This window comes from Polistes fuscatus, unplaced genomic scaffold (assembly GCF_010416935.1).
Source record: "Polistes fuscatus isolate 324 unplaced genomic scaffold, CU_Pfus_HIC Scaffold24, whole genome shotgun sequence".
Taxonomy (NCBI): domain Eukaryota; kingdom Metazoa; phylum Arthropoda; class Insecta; order Hymenoptera; family Vespidae; genus Polistes; species Polistes fuscatus.
Window position 1 is genome coordinate 827,786 of NW_025113101.1, and position 18,616 is coordinate 846,401.

Sequence of the window (18,616 nt, forward strand, 5' to 3'; positions counted from 1 at the left end):
TCTTCTTCTTCTTTTACTTTTTTTTTGTGATCTCGAGATCGATCATTTCTACAATTAATTGTAACCTTAATTCTTTCTCCATTTATTTCTCGCACGTTCGAATAATTGACTTTCTTTCGAATTAATTCGAATCGAAGATTCAAAATTATATCGACTACGACTGTGAACAAATATTTCGTAATAAGCCACACCTGTACGTGTTGTACCTGTCGTACGGCAAGAGACACAATCCAAAATTTCTTTTCTTATATGACATACACATCTAAGTATATTGGTATGCGTATTTGGAAAATGGCAATTCACGATCATTATCGTTGCTTCCTGCTCTTCTTCAAAAGAGAAAATACAAAAATTCGTTCTATCGGTGAGATAAGAACAGAGATTAAAGATTAGAGAGAGAGAGAGAGAGAGGAAAGGAGTGTTTCATGAAACGTCATTCTCGAAGAATTTGCCATACATGTTTTACAATCGTATTTACGTGCTTTTAAAAATAATTATAACTAATACTAAAATAATTGAAATATTTTATTTTAAAAAAAATTATTATACCATTTATATTAAAATAAAATAACTTTTTTTTCATCGGCTAGAAACAAAATTTGCTTGTGTGTGTGTGTGTGTGTGTTTGTATAGGAATATTATATCGGGCGGTGGCCGGTTAAGTGCTCTAATCAAATCTACGGTGTCTCACTTGCTCCTCGTCATTGTTTCGTTTCTTTCCTAACTCCATTCGTGTAACACGACACCATCTAAATTGTAAAAATGCTAAATTTAAAAAATGTTTTTCATTTTTTGTTCGAATAATTATCGCAATATTTATTCCCCATTTCAACGGTGTATCATTCGTAATGATTTCTTTCCATAAATAATCCGCAAAAAAATAACATTTTTCTTCGTAACGCGATACGTCGAATGAAAACCCGTATTATATCCGATTAATAAACATCGATAAGGCGTATCGTTAAAATGAAAAATAAAAAAACACATGTATTTTGCGTGTTTGTAATTACGAATAAAAATAAAAGGTGACAAATTGAATCTGTTCTTTAACGCGACACGAAAAACTCAAATCGGATCATCGTATTCATTCGTAATCTTATTTTTCTTATAATAAATAACATCATTCAATTATATACTAATTAATAAGAAGAAGAAAACACGATGTGTTTGTTCGGTTTGAAAATATCGCATAGTTTAGAGTAGAAGTTTAACGCTGGCTCGACATTTTCGCGTTATATCTTATCGGTTTCTTCTAAAGATAAAAGGAAAGTCGATAAGTCATCCTCATTTGAGCCCTTGTGCGCATTCATAATTCGACAGAATAGCATCATTTCTAAATTTGTTAATTTAACGTATTGTAAAATGATCTGTTTAACGATTAGCAAGTATATCGGGGCTCGTAAATTTGGGTTTAAACATCTTTACGATGAGCAGTTTGTACATTGTTGGGTAGATAACAATCAAGATTCCACGAAGTTGCATAAACCAGTCGCACCGATTCATTCGATAAGCGTTAATTAAATACTCCGTCGGACAGGTTTCGTTATTCAATGAGTTAGGGTTTAACAGAAGGGTGCAGCAAAGTGCGACGACGCACGTTCCAAGATAATAAAAGGTCGCGTTAACTGCATCTACAAACTTATTTTAATACGAGTACCTTACGGGACTCGTTTGACTCTCTTAAGAGTTTTCTTAATCAAACGGGGAAAGAAAAAATACTCATTTTTATCTTATTCGCAAAGAAATCATTTGGAATAAAGCGTCCCCATTGAAATCCTGAGTGGGGGTTTAGGAGGGACAGTTTGATAGAGAGATGCATTCAAAGACTCGGGATGAATTTTTTGAAGGAAGAAAAAAGAGATGACAATTGTTCCTTTAGAAGTAAATAAAATCAAGTGCAAAATACTCTCTGGAGGAGGAAGTTGGGAGGAAGTTGCAATGCCTATAGCTTCAATAGCAACAGCAACAGCAGCAGCAAGTCTACTGCGAGCAACTCGTTTCTTGTCAGCCTCGTGACTCGGCTAAATTATTGTCCTCGGTTATTGTCACTGCCATCATTCCGTGTATTATTCGCCACGTCGTGCTCTCCTCCCTGTCATAAAGTTTTTCTCGAGTTCTCTACTTCAATTCTTGCTTGCATGGACCACGGGATGTATGGAACGTGAACGTGAACGTGAATGCGAAAGCAAATTGCCTATTTGATTCAGCGTCTACAAAAGGGCCGATGGTGGTGGTGGCTACTACAAGCGAGATTACCTCTCGTTGCTTCTCGTCTTTGCCTTTTCCTTTATTTCCCTTGCCCTGCCCTCCTCCCTTACTTCTACTTCTTCTTCTTCTTCTTCTTCTTCTTCTTCAGCTCGTTCTTATTTTCGTCGACGTTGCAATCAACAACCACGTGGGAAAATATTTGCGCGTCGTAACGAGCGTGTAACGTTTGCGCCCTTTTCTCAATTATTTCCGCTTGTCGTGAAAATTCTTCTTAAACGTTTTATAAAACAGGGATAAAAGGAGAGAAAAGAGAGAAATGATATTCAATATTTCAATTTTTTATTACCATCAGTTTAAATAAACAATCTTATTTCCTGTTTAGGACAAAAATAAAGCTGCCGATAGAGGAGGGATACTGTTGTTAGGGTTCGTTTAAAAAAGAAACTGTTCTATTTTAAAACGTTCTCCTGCTCTGTTTGGAATTGGGGAGAAATCGGGTATATCCTGTCGGCGGGTATCGCGTAGGTTTCACACGAAGCGGCCCCTCCACCCCCCTATAGGTTTCATCTGGAAAACATTTCAAATCCCAATCCCCCGTGTGTGTTTACTCGACGTATTTGGAAGCGAAGAAAGAAAAATGAATTTTGTTTCTAACGAATGTAAAATGTTTGTTTCAGGGGCGCAGCATGAGCCCCGCCCTGGGCACGGCGTCGTACCCCAAGGAAGACCTAACAATTTCGAGTATCTCTCCACGTATCCACCGCCGAGAGTCGACAGATACAGAGGTGGTCCGGTTATACAGAAGAGAATGACTCAGAGGGAGGACGTCCTCAAGTTCGAGCAGGGCCGCATAAAGGCCCTGCAAGAGGAACGTCTGCACATTCAGAAGAAGACGTTCACAAAATGGATCAATTCTTTCCTCTTGAAGGTAATCATTAAACAATTGTCCATTAACTGTGTTCAGCAACTCGTGTAAACCGTGTCACTCGATCCTAGACGCATCAACTTTAATTGCAACGCAACTATACTACTAATGAGGACAACAAAATTAACGATAATCATTATGTTTTTAGGCACGCATGGAAGTGGACGATCTATTCACGGATCTCGCGGATGGGAAAAAATTGCTGAAATTGTTGGAAATCATTTCGGGGGAAAGATTGGCCAAACCTAACAACGGGCGTATGCGAGTACACAAGATAGAAAATGTTAACAAATCTTTGGCGTTTCTTCATACGAAGGTAGAATTTATTCATTTACTGTTTGTTTTTTTTCTTTTTCCTCATCAAATTATTTCAGAAACGTCGATCCGGAGACGTCGCGAAGTTCCTCTCCTCCCATCCCCCTCCTTCTAAGAAGCCACGCAAGTTCTACTCCCTACGTGAATGGCCTCTTCTTATGACATAACAGTTTTATCTACACTGACTCTCGGGCACACACGTACCTTGTACGTAGGCTGGAAAGTATAAACGTATTTAGAAAGAAGGATGGTTGTTGTCGTCGTCGTATCTTAGTCGGCTTATGTTAGTTAGTCTGGGTCGACTCCGAGAACCGGATGAGGGAGGATAAAGTCTAGTCGTGGGGAGGAGGAAAAGGGAAGGGGAGGGAAGGGAACCGGGTGAGGCAAGACACACCATCGTAAGACAACTTGAGACAGCAGCACGGTGACCAATTTACAGGGCTTTCGGTTGGAACGAAACTTAGAAAAATCACTGATAAATTCATTCGTCCATCTTTTTTTTTAGAATATATATATATTCTTGTAATTGTTCTCGTCTCAGTTTTCTCACGATCTCTCGCCCAAGTATCTTTCGCTCGTTTGTGGTTCAACGATGCATCATCTTTTAGATGCAATCTTGTTTTCCAACAAATTTCTAATGTAACATTAATATATAAATATGTTTAATTAATTTCGTATCATGTATGAAATAACATTCGAATGAACTTCTTTCTAGATTTATCGGGTAAAATAAATATATATATTTAATATTATAAAATATATTTAATGTTATAAAATATATTTTATATTAAAAATATAAAAATATATATATAACTAAATTAAATCTACGAATATATTCAATTGAACGTGTGTGACAATAATTAAAAAAATTCGTCGAGTGTAGATAAAAGTATATAAAACACATCGATAGGCTAATTCGAGCGTGTAAAAAAAGAAAAGAAAAGAAAAAAAAAGAAAAGAAAAGAAAGAAATTGGCTCGCCTGGGAAGACGCTTTCTTCCGTGAAAGCTTCTTTCATATTCTCTTCGGCGTAAAATTATTCTCCCCAGTCATTGACTGCAATCAATGACCCGTATACGCTCGGTAAATAATTTATGACGAATAATAATCGATCGTGGTGGAATCGTCTCTCTCGTCTCGTCCCTGCGCGTTTTATAGTCGACATTTCTGATCGAACGTTTAACCAAATTAGGCATTGAGAAAAAAAAACGATACGAGGAAACAAAAAATGCTTTTTCCTTAATCGGAGAAAAGTAGGAAATAGCGGAATGGAAAACCTGTATCCCCCCCCACCCGTTGGATGCAACCCGCGCGGCGTTCCTTCTCGATGCCCTTTTTCCAATTAAGGTTCTCTCTGGACACAGGTGTGCTGCATCGATTCGTCGGCATTACAAAGAAATTTGTTTCTTCTTTTTCTTTTTCTTTCTTCTCTAATCGATCGAAAAAAATCATTAAAAATCAGTGTAAATTCCATCCGTAATATCGTTTCGTTCAATTATTTTTCAAGTACGTTCAATCTATCGATAATGAATCGTCGATAATAATCGCCTTATCATAGTTTACGATCGATAACAACCTTGCTTTGTAATAGCGAAAAATTGTTAACTATTTCTAGACGATGATCGCGACACGATTATCGATTGAACATTCCGTTCACGCGTTTGAGATAATTTCTGTAAAAAAACTTTGATTTTTCCTTTTCTATTATATTTTTTTTACGCGTACGTGCGATTCCCAATCCGATAATTCATACGAGTAGAAGAATAAAACCGATTGCGAGTTAAAATAATAAATAATATGAGTAAAATTGGGCTTTAGGAGGGGGAGAAGGGAGGATAGGGAAGGGGGTAGGGGGGTAGGGATTTGCCACGAGTATTTAGAAAGTATAATATTAAAATGTCCAATACGCTTATAAATAGGAAAAGGGTATCGCGTCGATTGAACTCTTGGCGCCTGTTATAAACATCGATATTTTTAATCGAGAAAAGCATAGGAACGAAATCGATTTGTAGGAATGAACACAGGTGCCGAGTGAAAGTCGCTGACCGATAGAAACGTAAGTTATTTACAACACGTTGCACACACTATTTTGCATCGCTTTCATTACTTCGACGTTATTGGAAAATGTTTCTCGAATTCAAAAAAATGTTTGTAAGAAAAATTTCACGTACTTGTGCGTTGTTTGAATATATACACATACAGATCGTGTTTTTAGGGAAAAGTTTCTTTCTTATCAGCTTTAAAGCGCGTTCGTAAATCGAAATATACCTCAAAAGAGAGAGAAAGAGAGAGAGAGAATGAGAGAGAGTGAGAGGTATCCCACATCGCAGGTGTGGGTATCGGTTAAGAACAAGATAGAGTAAGGACGCGAAGGGCAGGATAAGAAATGAAAAGAGAAGCAAAGAACCACCGAATGGGAGTCTAAACGGGGACGCCTGAGAAGAAAGAAAAGGCACAGAGAAAGGGGTGGGGGAAAGAGAAAGAGAGAAGAAGGGTCACCGACCGAGGCGAAACTTGCTAGACCGTGGTGAGCCCCGCAGATGTGAAATGAAACCAGACGGCACATACATCGACTCTATGCGCGATCCTTGAGTGTTAGACAATAGTGTGTTTAGACTGACCGACCAGTCAAGCACGCTCGAGAAAGGAGGAGGAACCGGTCGTTGGTTCAAATCCTTTTTTTTCTTTTTTTTTTTTTTCTTCTCTTTTCCGTAACTCGAAGGAAGATCAGAAATTCGCCGATAGATGATCATCGTTCACCTTATCCTGGAAACTAATCTTTGTGGAAACTCTCGCAAAAATATTTGAATATTTCAGAAAATATACTTTTCTGATTTTGGAAAAAATATCTGTTTCGTATGGTACCACCACCGTTAACACTTTATTGATCACTCGTAGTTGAGGCTGCCATTCACTAAATGCCACTCACCGGCTAATTTTCCAACTGTACGAAAACCGTCGATAGCTAAAAGCCGATTAATAGGCTACCGGTCGATAAGCGTTGGCAATTGGAAAGCCGATTAATAGGCTAGCGGTCAAAAAGTGCTGGCAATCGAAAAGCCTATTAATAGGCTAGCGGTCGATAAATTGTTAATGTCAAACAAATGCGTTTCTTTCTAAGCAATGTTTAAGAGAAACGGACTCTCTCGCAAATATCGGATAAAACCTGTTTCGAGTGACGAATATGAAAGAAAGGAAAGAAAAGGAAAAGAAAAAGGAAAGAAAAGAAAAGAAAGATCGGGTGAAAGCGAGAAGCGCGTGTAAACTTTCCTCGTCTTCGTTACGAGATCATTGCAAAAGTCTCGAGCGTGTAAAAAAAAAAAGGAAATAAAACGAAGGCGATAGAAAAAGTGGAAAATTGAAATAGAGATGACATATGACACTCTGGAGAGGTATTTGTGTCATTGAATAAAACTTTGTACTCGCGACTATGCGATAACCCCTTTGTCGGTTCGATGACAATAAAATAAGAAAAAGATGACGCGTCGTTGTTTATCGACCATGTTAGACGATGTTAGCCGATCTCGCATCCCCTATCCTAGTTAGTTAGAAAGAAAAAAGAAAAATCAACGGATGACGACATTGTTTAGATGAAATAGGAGAGAAGTTGTTTTTAATTAGAGGAATGATTGCGTGGTGCAAAGATCGACTCGGGGGACAATGCGAAATTTATTATCTCATTTAACGTCTAAACGACGACGAGCTGCATCGTCGACACAATTTCGCAACGATAGAAAAGAAGAAATACCTTGGGAAGAAGAACTAGGGATTAATTTCGATTTAATGAAATTCGACAGGAGGACAATTCGTCGTTTTGACCAGCGAGGGGTTGCCACTCAATGCTAAAGGATAGGGAGCTTATTAGACCATTCGTTTCAAGATTAATACCAACTCACAATTATCTTTAGCAATAAATTTTGTAAGTTTTAGTAGTTAGTTTAGGTTTTCCACTATAATTAATGGTAACCCTGTCTTAGTACTACTATTGATTATTATTATTATAAGCAATGATACCACTCTCTCTCATACAACTTAAATTAAATTTGAAATTTTGTATATATTCTTGTGACATTACAAATGAAACGATGTCAAATAAGAAAGTGGAGGGGGTAAGAAGTGGCAACCCGCTGGTTTTGACCGGGTGCACGATGTTATGGGATATTCGTGAATGGTTGTAGAGTACAAGGTTGAACGAGGCGTCATCGATGATACCGCAAGATGAGGAAGAGGAGGAGAAGGAGGAGGAGGAAAGGAAAGAATCGCAGATCCAAAAGGAAACGAGGGGAGAGAAAGGAAGATGGAAGTTTATGGAATCGTGGTCGAGGCCCGTGGCCGCGGAGCCCGTTAGAAAGACGTTCGACCAGTTAAGGAAGGCCCTCCTTTGCTTTTACGTGTTCGCTTGCTGCAGGCAGGCTGTTGCTCTTTAGCCTCGGTTCGAGGATTAAGAAATAAACAGCAAGAGATGCAGCTTTCTTCGTTTGCTCGACTTGTCATTCTCGCGTGGCTCTCCGATTCGCATTCCTAGACTCCACGAGAATGTATGAATGCATGTATGTATGTATGTATGTGTGTATATGTATAGGACGGGCGACTTAGTTGGGTGAAAAGACGACGCAGGAAAACCGCTAGGCGGCCCAGCTTTTAAACAGATAAAAGACGCTTGAACTGGAAAGGTAGGTGCGCGTGGAAAGGCAATAGAAAGAAGAAGAAGAAGGAGGAGGAGGAGGAGGAGGAGGAAGAGGAGGAGGCCTATACTTTGCCGATTTAAGACGCACCGTGCACTGTTTAAGTGAAACTAAAAGAGATGTTCGCGATATCATCGTGCAAGGAATGCAATCTTATTCTTATTAAGCGCATAATATTCTTCTTATCGACCGCAAACTTCATGAAATTTCCGATTAGAGGGGACAATTATATGGGAAATGACACGGGGAAAGGGAGAAATATAGCTGAGAAGGAAGAAGGAGGCCCGGTCGAACGGTCAACTCTTGCTGCACGTGCACGCCGTGTTATTCGCCTCTCGATTCGTTTGAACCAGTGAACGTTCGACGTAGGAGTCGCATTCCACGCTAAATGCATTAGGAATGCTATCCCCATTCCTTCGACTTGGCGAAGCTTGATACGTGTCTACGGGCTGTGTCTTTAAAACTAGCCTTAATGTTTCCATTAGCCGGGCATCGATTTTCAACGCGTGCAACGGTACGAACACCGATATGCATCCCATCCCATACAATCCCATACAATTCCATCCCACCCCATCCTATTCTATCCTATGCACGTTGATGATTCGAGAATGGAGAATGGAAATTCGTCTTAAATCGGGGCAAATTCGAGCACACGCTTTATTCTTGTTGTTCTTCTTCTTCCTCTTCCTTCTTTTGTGGGTACCGTATTCTCGCGCTTTACAATGCAGCCCGAGGTTCATTCATTATTCATACGTCGCTGAAGCTCGACTTGTAACGTGAGTGCACGCCACGATCACGAAATTCAAAGATCGAACGAACCTTCTTCGATGCTCTAACGGAAAGTCAAATAATCGTTTGATAATATAATATCCGAGAAAATATCGAGTAGGAGACAAATTAATAATCATTTGTCAATCTTATTAATATCGTCGGTTAATAAACATCGGTGTAAATTGATTCTTCAATGCGAATGGAAGATCTCATTAGTCCTATGGGATGGGGGGGATCTTCGTTCGATAATCGAGGAGAATGAATCACTTTTTCATCCTCGACAAATTGCTCGCGATACGTCTTATCGATCGTGCACCCAACCCACCCACCCACCCCCCAAGGGCCACAAGCGTTCTTCCCACGAAGAAGAACAAGGAGAATGGGATATTGATTTTGTTAACGTTTCGATTGCTTTTTTAACTTTCACCGTTTGCCATGTATACCCACTCCCCCCCCCTCCCTCGTGCAATTCGTCTCTTTATATCTAATCGGTAGGCAAAGAAAAACATTGCGGAAATTCTACAAAGTTAACAATCGCTTCAATTGTTTCTCCGTGCTCGGTGATTTCTTAAAAAAAAAAAAATAGAAAAAACAATTTCCAGCAAGGAGGAAACTGTTCCGGTGTTGGCAGTCTACTAGCGGTGCTCATCATAGAATCAAGACGCGATTGTAAACTTTCTCAAGCGCAAAGAATGCAACGCGCATATCTTGAAAATGTTACGCAAGAGGGATTATGAGATAGTTAGGAAGAGAAAATGTTGTACGCAACGCAAACACACAAACAAACAAACAACAGCAACAGCAGCAACAGCAGCCATGGTATTCAAAATTGTCGGGAAAAGAAAAATGAATTTGGATTTCCGTGTTCCGTCGTTTTACGCAGAGACCAGTCAGAGGATTATTTTCAAACGTTCCCGCTTCGTTCACGCACTAAACCGTAAGCCTGCTGGTATCCTTAGGCTAAAGAGATCACGGTAGCGATACGGGAAAGATCTTTTTATTATTCCACTTGGTCTTTTTCCGGAATAGAAGGAGAGGAGGAGGAAGGAGGAGGATCCTTAGGAGGAGGTAGAAGAAACGAGTTTGAGTACTCGTTGACGACCCTCCCCGTTCGATAGGAGGAAATGGAGCTGCTTGGTCTCTCGTTATTAGCCTCTCCGTTCATCGTGACGCTCACCTACTAACGGTGACGTACCACGTTTTCTTTGTTTTGGATTCTCGTCGGGACGGCAAAAGCAAGCAAGCAATCATTTCCATTTCCCAGCGGGGCGGCCTTGATAAAGCGGCACAAGTGATCGGACAGCATTCCAGCTCGGTGGCAAGCCAGCTCGGGAACGCTACGTTGCTGATGCTGCTGCTGCTGATGATGCCGTCCGATCCAAACACAGTTCCTTCCCCAAATTCAAGAAAAATCTCTCTTTTATACTTTTCGAATACTCTTTGCTCGAGCATAAATGGAGAGAGAGATCGTGAGATGATATGTTAATTCGCAACGGGCACGTTTCTATGCTGCGATCGATCTTTCGTAGTCAAGTAATTGCTCTAGTTTCTCTTAACGAGCGAAAACACCGTTTCGTTCGATGTGTAATTACGGTAGCTCCAGTACTTGCTACTTTCTTAAAGACTAGGTAAGCTCAATTGGTTCGAATCGATCTTCTGCTACGGTTCACATTTACTTGCTATATTCTCACGTTGTAAACCCCCCCTCTTACGTTCCTTTAGGAAAACAAGACAGACCTATATCGTTGCGAGAACAAACGAAAGAAACTTTTTATTTGGAGATAATGATTATCTTTTCTCATGCTTTCTGGTGTACGTTAATATTGCGTAGGTTCGTTTGGAAAGTATTGGAGCGGAAGACATAGTCGATGGGAATCCTAGATTGATTCTCGGATTAATCTGGACTATTATCCTGAGATTTCAAATACAAGAAATCGAGATCGACGTGGACGAGGAAAATGACAGCAGCGAGAAGAAATCGGCAAAGGATGCTTTGTTACTCTGGTGCCAAAGGAAGACCAATGGTTATCCTGGCGTCAACATTCAAGATTTTACGGGTGAGTTAAGAATCTTTTGACGAGATTTTCATTTTATATTGAACGTTACACTGTGGCAAATGTTGTACTCTTGGGAGAAAGGGAAGAAAGGAAAGAGAGTAAGTGTAATTCGTGTTGAACAGGTTCATGGAGAAGCGGTCTCGGTTTCAACGCTCTCATCCACGCACACAGACCAGACTTGGTCAATTGGTCGGAACTTCAGCAAAACAAGAACATCGATAACTTGAATTATGCTTTCGACGTGGCAAATTCGGAACTCGGCATTCCCAGATTGTTGGATGCCGAGGACGTTGATACGGCTAGACCTGACGAAAAATCTATTATCACTTACGTGGCGTCCTATTATCATACCTTCGCCAGGATGAAGAACGAAATTAAAAGCGGAAAGAGAATCGCGAACGTAGGTATAGCTTTGATATAAAAGGGGGAAGGATTTAATAAATGATCTATCGATCGTGTTTCTCACGTTAATATGCATATTATTTTCAGATCGTTGGTCAAATGATGGATGCCGATAAGATGAAAGTCCACTATGAAAAATTGACAACAGATTTACTCGAGTGGATCAAATTAAAAATCCAAGATTTGGAGAATAGAAATTTTCCTAATTCTCTGGAAGGTATTCAACGAGAACTCTTGGCCTTCAAACAATACAGAACCGTGGAAAAACCACCCAAGTACAAGGAACGATCGGAAATCGAGGCTTTGTATTTTCACATAAACACCCAATTGAAATCGTTGAACCAGCCGGCCTTCACGCCGCAAGAGGGTCAACTCGTTCACGACATCGAGAGGAATTGGGTCGAGTTGGAACGAGCCGAGCATCGGCGAGAAGTCGCCCTCAGAACGGAACTCTTGCGTCAGGAAAGATTGGAGCAATTGAATTACAAGTTTGAGAGAAAGAGCGTACTTAGGGAAGGTTACCTGAAGGAAATGATTCAAGTTTTGACGGATCCGAGATACGGTAGCAATCTTGCCCAAGTAGACGCCACGGTGAAAAAACACGAGGCTATCAGCGCGGATATTTTAGCTCGAGAAGAGAGATTCCACGATTTAACCAACATGTCGGAGGAATTGGTTCGAGAGAATTATCATGGATTGGAAAGGGTACGAGTTAGAGAACAGGAGGTCTTGCAAAGATGGAAAGAATTGTTGGCTCTGTTGGATCATCACAAATCCAATTTGGTCGCTCTCTCCTCTCTAATGAGCTTGATGAGAGAGATCGATACGACTCTGGCCTCCATTCAAGAATTACAGCTTAATTTCCAAAGCACGGACGTTGGCCCTCACTTGTTGGGAGTCGAGGATCTTCTGCAAAAGCACAGTTTGCAAGAATTGCAAGTAACCGCATTAGGAGAGAGTCAACGACGCTTGGGTAGACAGGCTGCTCAACATTTGGCTCAACCGCAGAGCAAGGAGGTACCTCTTTTGAAACAGAAATTGGATCTACTTAATCGTGCCTACGACGAGCTCGTAGAATACAGCAAAGAACGCAAAGCTCGTCTCGAGGATGCCAGAAACTTTTTCCACTTTTTGCAAGATCACGAAGACGAGGAATCGTGGCTTATCGAAAAGCAACGTATTTGCAAGGCTGGAATATCGGCGAAAGATTTACGCGCTGTCATTTCCTTGCAACAAAAGCATAAAGTATTACAGGACGAGATGAAAGTACGTAGACCAAAATCGGAACAATTGTGCGAGGCTGGTAGAAGATTGATAGCCGACAATCATCCGTCCTCCTTGGAAATTCAAAATCGTATAGACTCGTTGCAAGAACACTGGAAGGTTTTGGAAGAGCTAGCTTCCTTGAGGAAAAAACAATTGGACGACGCAGCCGAAGCGTTTCAATTTTATGCCGACGCGAACGAGGCGGATTCGTGGATGAACGAGAAAATGGCTTTGGTTACTTCGGAAGATTACGGCGTGGACGAGCCCAGTGCTCAAGCGCTCTTACAAAGACATAAAGATTTAGAAGGGGAACTTAACGCTTACAGAGGCGACGTCCAATCTTTGAACATGCAAGCCGAGAAGCTGATCAAGTCGGGAATCTCCACGCTCGAGTTGTCGGCCGATCCGGAACCCGTGGCAGAATTGGAACAGGAAGAATGGAGTAAGGAAATACGATTGGTACCTCAGGACGAATGGGTCGACGAGGTCGTCGAACGATTAGAACCTAAAACCGTTCAGGAAGAAAGATTGGTACCGCAAGTAAAGAGCTTGTATCCGTTCACCGGCAAAGGCATGCACATGGCTAAAGGCGAAGTAATGTTCCTTTTGCATAAGACCAATCTAGATTGGTGGAATGTCAGGAAAGCTGATGGCACCGATGGTTTCGTGCCTGCCAATTACGTGCGCGAAATCGAGCCCAAAGTGATATCCGTTCAAATGAGAAGACCTGAAAAGGTTCGAGTTACGCAAAGAGTTAAGAAGACCAAAATGGTCAAACAAGTGGTACCTGTAAGAAGGGTTAAGTCCATCAAGTCTACGGTTAAACCGATCAAACGCAAAGCCGTTAACGACGGCGACAGCGTTGAGAAACGTCAGAAAAAGATCAACGACACGTACGGCGAATTGCAAGAATTGGCGTTGAAGCGTCACGCCTTGTTGGAAGACGCCATTAGATTGTACGGTTTTTATCGAGAATGCGACGATTTTGAAAAGTGGATAAAAGACAAGGAAAAGATGCTTCGTACCGACGATCCTCGCGACAACGTGGAAACGGCTAAACGAAAGTACGAGAAATTCTTGACCGATTTATCGGCATCGGGGAAACGCGTTGAGGCTATAGATACAGCGGTAGACGAATTCGTCAGGCAGGGTCACAGTCAATTGGACAAAGTCAAAGCCAGGCAAAGACACATTCATCAGCTTTGGGATCATTTGAACTGGTTGAAAACTCAAAAGGAAAAGAGCTTGGAAGGTGCCTCTAGCGTTGAATTATTCAACAGAACGTGCGACGAAGCTCACGATTGGATGTTGGAGAAGATCACGCAGCTGGATACCGCGGAACTAGGGCCCGATTTAAAAACGGTTCAAGCTTTGCAGCGAAGGCACCAACATTTGGAGCGGGAGTTGGCGCCGGTCGAGGAGAAAGTATGTCACTCGATTATTCCTACATTTTATTTTGATTTTTCTTTTCTAAAAATATTTGTACGATTCTCTCTGTACCACAGGTAAGGAAGGTAAATCTATTAGCTAACAGCGTTAAGAGTTCTTATCCCCACGAGCTAAACAACGTAAACGCGCGACAAAACGAGATCAAAGATTTGTGGAACAAAGTGCAGAGCAAAGCAAAGGAGCGTAGATCTCGTTTGGAAGATGCCGTAGGCCAGCAAATATTCATGAATAGTTCGAAAAATTTAATCAACTGGGCCGCGGATGTGCAGGAGACGATGAAGGCCGAAGAATCGGTCAGAGATGTGGCTACTGCCGAACAATTAAGAAAACACCACATGGAACTCGGAGAGGAGATAAAAACCCGCGAAGACGAGTTCGTATTTGCAATATTTATTAACTACTTTAAGAAAAAGGGAATGAGAGAGAATGAGAGAGAATGAGAGAGAAAGAGAGAGAGAGTAACGTATGATACTCTTGTAGATTTCGGGAAGTCGAGGAGCTTGGAAATCAGCTTATACATCGTAACCCAGCCTTGACAGACGTTCGCGAAAGATTGGAAAAGCTCCATGGATTGTATCGATCGGTATCATCCGATTGGATGGCAAAGGAAGAGTGGCTGCAACAATGTTTAGAATTGCAGCAATTTAACAGAGAAGCAGATCAAATCGAAGCCACGACGAGCTCTCACGAAGCATTCTTAGAGTTTACCGATTTGGGTGAATCTTTGGACGACGTCGAAGGTTTACTTAAGCAGCATGAAAAGTTTGACAATACTCTTCATGCTCAGGACGATAGATTGAAAGCATTCAGCGACACTGCTGATAAATTGATCGCTCAAAATCACTACGATAAAGATTAGTAGGTTGAACAGTGTGTATAATTCAATAATCCGAAATTCTTATTTCTTATTATCTAAACGCGACATAAATTGCATATTTTCAGTATCAATGAAAGAAGAAATCAAGTATTGGCTCGTCGAATGGCCGTGAAAGATGCAGCTCAACGAAGAAGAGCGGCACTTAAAGCATCGGAACACTACCAACAATTTTCAGCGGAAGTTGACGACTTGCGTGACTGGTTGAGCGATAAAATGAAGACGGCATCCGACGAAAGTTATCGCGATTTGAATAACTTGGAACGCAAACTTCAAAAGCACGAGGCATTCGAAAGAGAATTAAGAGCCAACGAAGGCCAACTGAGAGCGGTCAACAAGGCAGGGAAAGCACTTATATCGGAGGAAAATTACAGATCGGACGACGTAGGAGAAACGTTAAAGGATCTTAACGATCAGTGGGATCGATTGGTTGCACTTTCCTTGGAGAAAGGACGTAGACTCAGACAAGCGGCCTCTCAACACGGTTACAATCGTACAATGGAGGATGCAAGATTGAAATTGGAGGAAATCGAGAATTGTTTGCAAAGCAAACAAGTGGGAACGGATCTTCGAAGTTGCAAGGAATTATTGAAGAAGCATCAAACCCTTGAAAGTGATATGTGTCAATGGGAGCAAAAGGTTGATGATCTTGTCGCCATGGGTCAGGAAATGGCTCACGAAGGCCACTTCGATGCTGCAAATATATTAAAAAGCAGCCAGGCAACTCAGAGAAAGTACGTAAGCGTGCAACAAAGTGAAAAATCTTATCTGTAAGATAATATAATTATCAATTATAATCATTTTGATTTTCCTATTCGCATATATAGGTTCCGTAGTTTGAAGGAACCCGCCCAAAAACGACGCGAAGCGTTGGAAGAAAGTCTACGTTTCCACAAGTTTGGATTCGAATTGGATGCTGAATTGCAATGGATAAAAGATCACTTGCCACAAGTTTCATCCACGACGCTAGGGCAAAACTTGCATCAAGCACAGATGTTACACAAAAAGCATAAAAAATTGGAAGCCGAAATCGCAGGGCATCGGCCGATGATAGACAAAACTTTAGCTTCGGGACAAGCGCTTATCGAGCAAGCTCACCCTGAAAGGAAGAAGGTATGTTTCTAATTATATTCGATATATTATATTTTGTCACGCGTTACGCGCAAACTTTTCAAATGATTTGAGTATCTATATCGAGAGAAGAAGGAGAACACAAAATGCGAGACAAGAATAAAATGATCATTTTTGCATAGCCGGAGCATCCCCATGAATACCTCGATATGCAGAGGTAAGGTGAATAATTGATGCATGCTGATGATTTATTTTGTGTCTCGCGTCGCCTTATTTCTATATAATAACAAACAATTTTTATTTTTTATTTCAATATTACGATCTCACTAAATGCGCAATACGGCAAGAACATTTTTTTGTCCGCTTATGTTATTTTAAAAAATACTTCAATCTTGCACGCAGGAGTACAAGAGGAACAACGCTACCTCCTCCGCATTTGTATTTTTCATTTCTTTTCTTTCATTACTAATGCATAATTGCAGAAATATACAGTGTGTATAGAAAGTATGTGGCATGATCGTATAGAAAAGAAAAAAAAAACTTAACAATGATATACATTTGATATAGATACGAGAGCTGTGCGATTCGTTAGATGACGCTTGGAAAGATTTAAAAGATAAAGCGGGAGAAAGAAGCAAAGCGTTAGACTTATCATTGAAGGCTCAAGAATTCTTCTTCGAAGCCGGAGAAGTGGAAAGTTGGTTAAACGAAAAGAACGATGTGCTCAGCTCGACCGATTATGGAAGAGATCGTGATGCAGCGACTAAATTATTAACGAAACACAAGGTACGATAATAGCTATTATTACTTTACTAAGCTAAACGTCGAATTAACATTTAACGATGCAACCCGTTGCTTTCTGTCGAAATAACATAGATTAAACATAGATTTTTTTGTTACTATAGGCGGTAGAACTCGAATTGGACACTTACAATGGCATCGTATCAGAAATGGGACATACGGCAGCCGCGATGATTAATGCTAAACATCCTGATAGTAAAGCTATAGCCAATAAACAACAAGCGATAGCTCAACAAATGAGAGCATTACAAAAATTAGCAACGGTAAGACAGCAACGTCTTATGGAGAGCATGTATCGACACGAATACTTCTTGGAAAGTAGAGAATTAGAACAATGGATCAAAGAGCAAGAACAAGCTGCTGCTTCGGAGGATTACGGACAAGATTACGAACACTTATTGGCGTTGCAAGCTAAATTTAACGACTTCAAACATAGAATAGAAGCTGGTTCCGAGAGATTTAATCAGTGCAAAGAATTGGCTAGAAAGCTGATTGCGAATGAGAGTCCTTACATTCAAGATATCGAAAAAAGACAAGAACAGTTAGGGTAAGCTTGAACTATTCGATTATTCTTTTCTTTTTGAAATATCTTTTTCTTTCTCTTTCTCTCCGTACACGTGCTTTGTATGTATCAATTTAACGTTTACATTGGTCAGTAACAAGGGAGAAAGGTTGCCGGTTTTATAACGATAGTTTAGTAAATTTGGTATATATGGTAGTTTATGCATTAATCTAGTTGTAAAATAAATAACTCGAACAATAGTTGTATGCATTTGAGAAATATCGTATAACTTTGTTACTAAGGTGTTGGTATACTAACTATTTTTGTATTTTATACATATATATATATAATTTGATATAGAGAAGACGAAGATGATCCTGTTCTTCAGGTACAAAAGCAACATACGATCATTCGGTAAGTTTATTTTCTATCGTGGTAACTCTATTTGTATTTAACAGGTGTGCCTGTGGTATAGAATTGAATTTAACTGTTACGCACGAGTAGATAATTTTCATGCATTTTTCTTTTTTCCATTTATTTACAAATGATAATATAACTCTAATGAAATTCTATAAAAGTTACAAAATTCGTATAAAAAATTTACCAGGGAATCTTGGCAACATCTTCTCGATCTCATTCGTAATCGAGAACAACGCTTACAAGCTGCCGGAGAAATTCATAGATTCCATCGGGATGTAGCCGAAGCTTTGTCTCGTATCCAAGAAAAAGAAGCAGCCTTACCAGAAGATTTAGGCCGCGACTTAAACTCCGTATTGGCGTTGATCAGACGACACGAAGGATTTGAAAATGATCTAGTTGCTTTGGAAGCACAGTTGCAAGTTTTAGTAGAGGATGCATCGAGGTTGCAAGTTCATTATCCGGGTAACAATGCCATGCACATAGATCAACAACAACAAATCGTCGTTGCACATTGGGAAGATTTGAAAGAAAGATCTGCTCACAGGAGGGATCAGTTACAAGCCAGTTGTGATTTACAGAGATTCTTAACTCAAGTAATTTCTCGTTTTTTTTTTGAAATATTTTTCTTTCCTACTGGCGTATATAAAATATGAAACGATTCCGTTTAGGTGAGAGATTTGATGAATTGGGCTGCCGGTCTTCGCGCTGCTATGTCGACCGAAGATAAAGTTCGCGATGCTGCGAGTGCACAAATGTTAAAGGCGGAACACGAAGCTTTGAAAGGAGAAATCGAAGCAAGAGAAGATAGTTTCAGTTCGGTCCTAGATTTGGGCGAAGCTATGGTACAAACCGGTCATTACGCTGCTACGGT

General features: G+C 40.4%; 1 protein-coding gene across 5 annotated transcripts in view; it reads left to right on the top strand.

Annotated features, from left to right (window-relative positions):
* The window catches only part of LOC122518332 (spectrin beta chain, non-erythrocytic 5), a 37,476-nt gene that overhangs the window by 10,443 nt on the left and 8,417 nt on the right, over positions 1–18,616 (top strand). For 4 of the 5 annotated variants that reach the window (XM_043637207.1, XM_043637208.1, XM_043637203.1 and 1 more), the window contains 14 exons: positions 2,886–3,136; positions 3,282–3,449; positions 10,735–10,960; positions 11,083–11,360; positions 11,450–14,053; positions 14,134–14,450; positions 14,558–14,935; positions 15,020–15,685; positions 15,779–16,064; positions 16,590–16,808; positions 16,928–17,370; positions 17,686–17,739; positions 17,933–18,338; positions 18,414–18,614. In XM_043637207.1, coding sequence (XP_043493142.1) covers positions 3,017–3,136; positions 3,282–3,449; positions 10,735–10,960; positions 11,083–11,360; positions 11,450–14,053; positions 14,134–14,450; positions 14,558–14,935; positions 15,020–15,685; positions 15,779–16,064; positions 16,590–16,808; positions 16,928–17,370; positions 17,686–17,739; positions 17,933–18,338; positions 18,414–18,614 — 6,366 coding nt within the window. In that variant the 5' untranslated portion in view covers positions 2,886–3,016. The remainder of the gene's footprint in view (positions 1–2,885; positions 3,137–3,281; positions 3,450–10,734; positions 10,961–11,082; positions 11,361–11,449; positions 14,054–14,133; positions 14,451–14,557; positions 14,936–15,019; positions 15,686–15,778; positions 16,065–16,589; positions 16,809–16,927; positions 17,371–17,685; positions 17,740–17,932; positions 18,339–18,413; positions 18,615–18,616) is intronic. The other variant, XM_043637204.1, reaches the window with a different exon arrangement.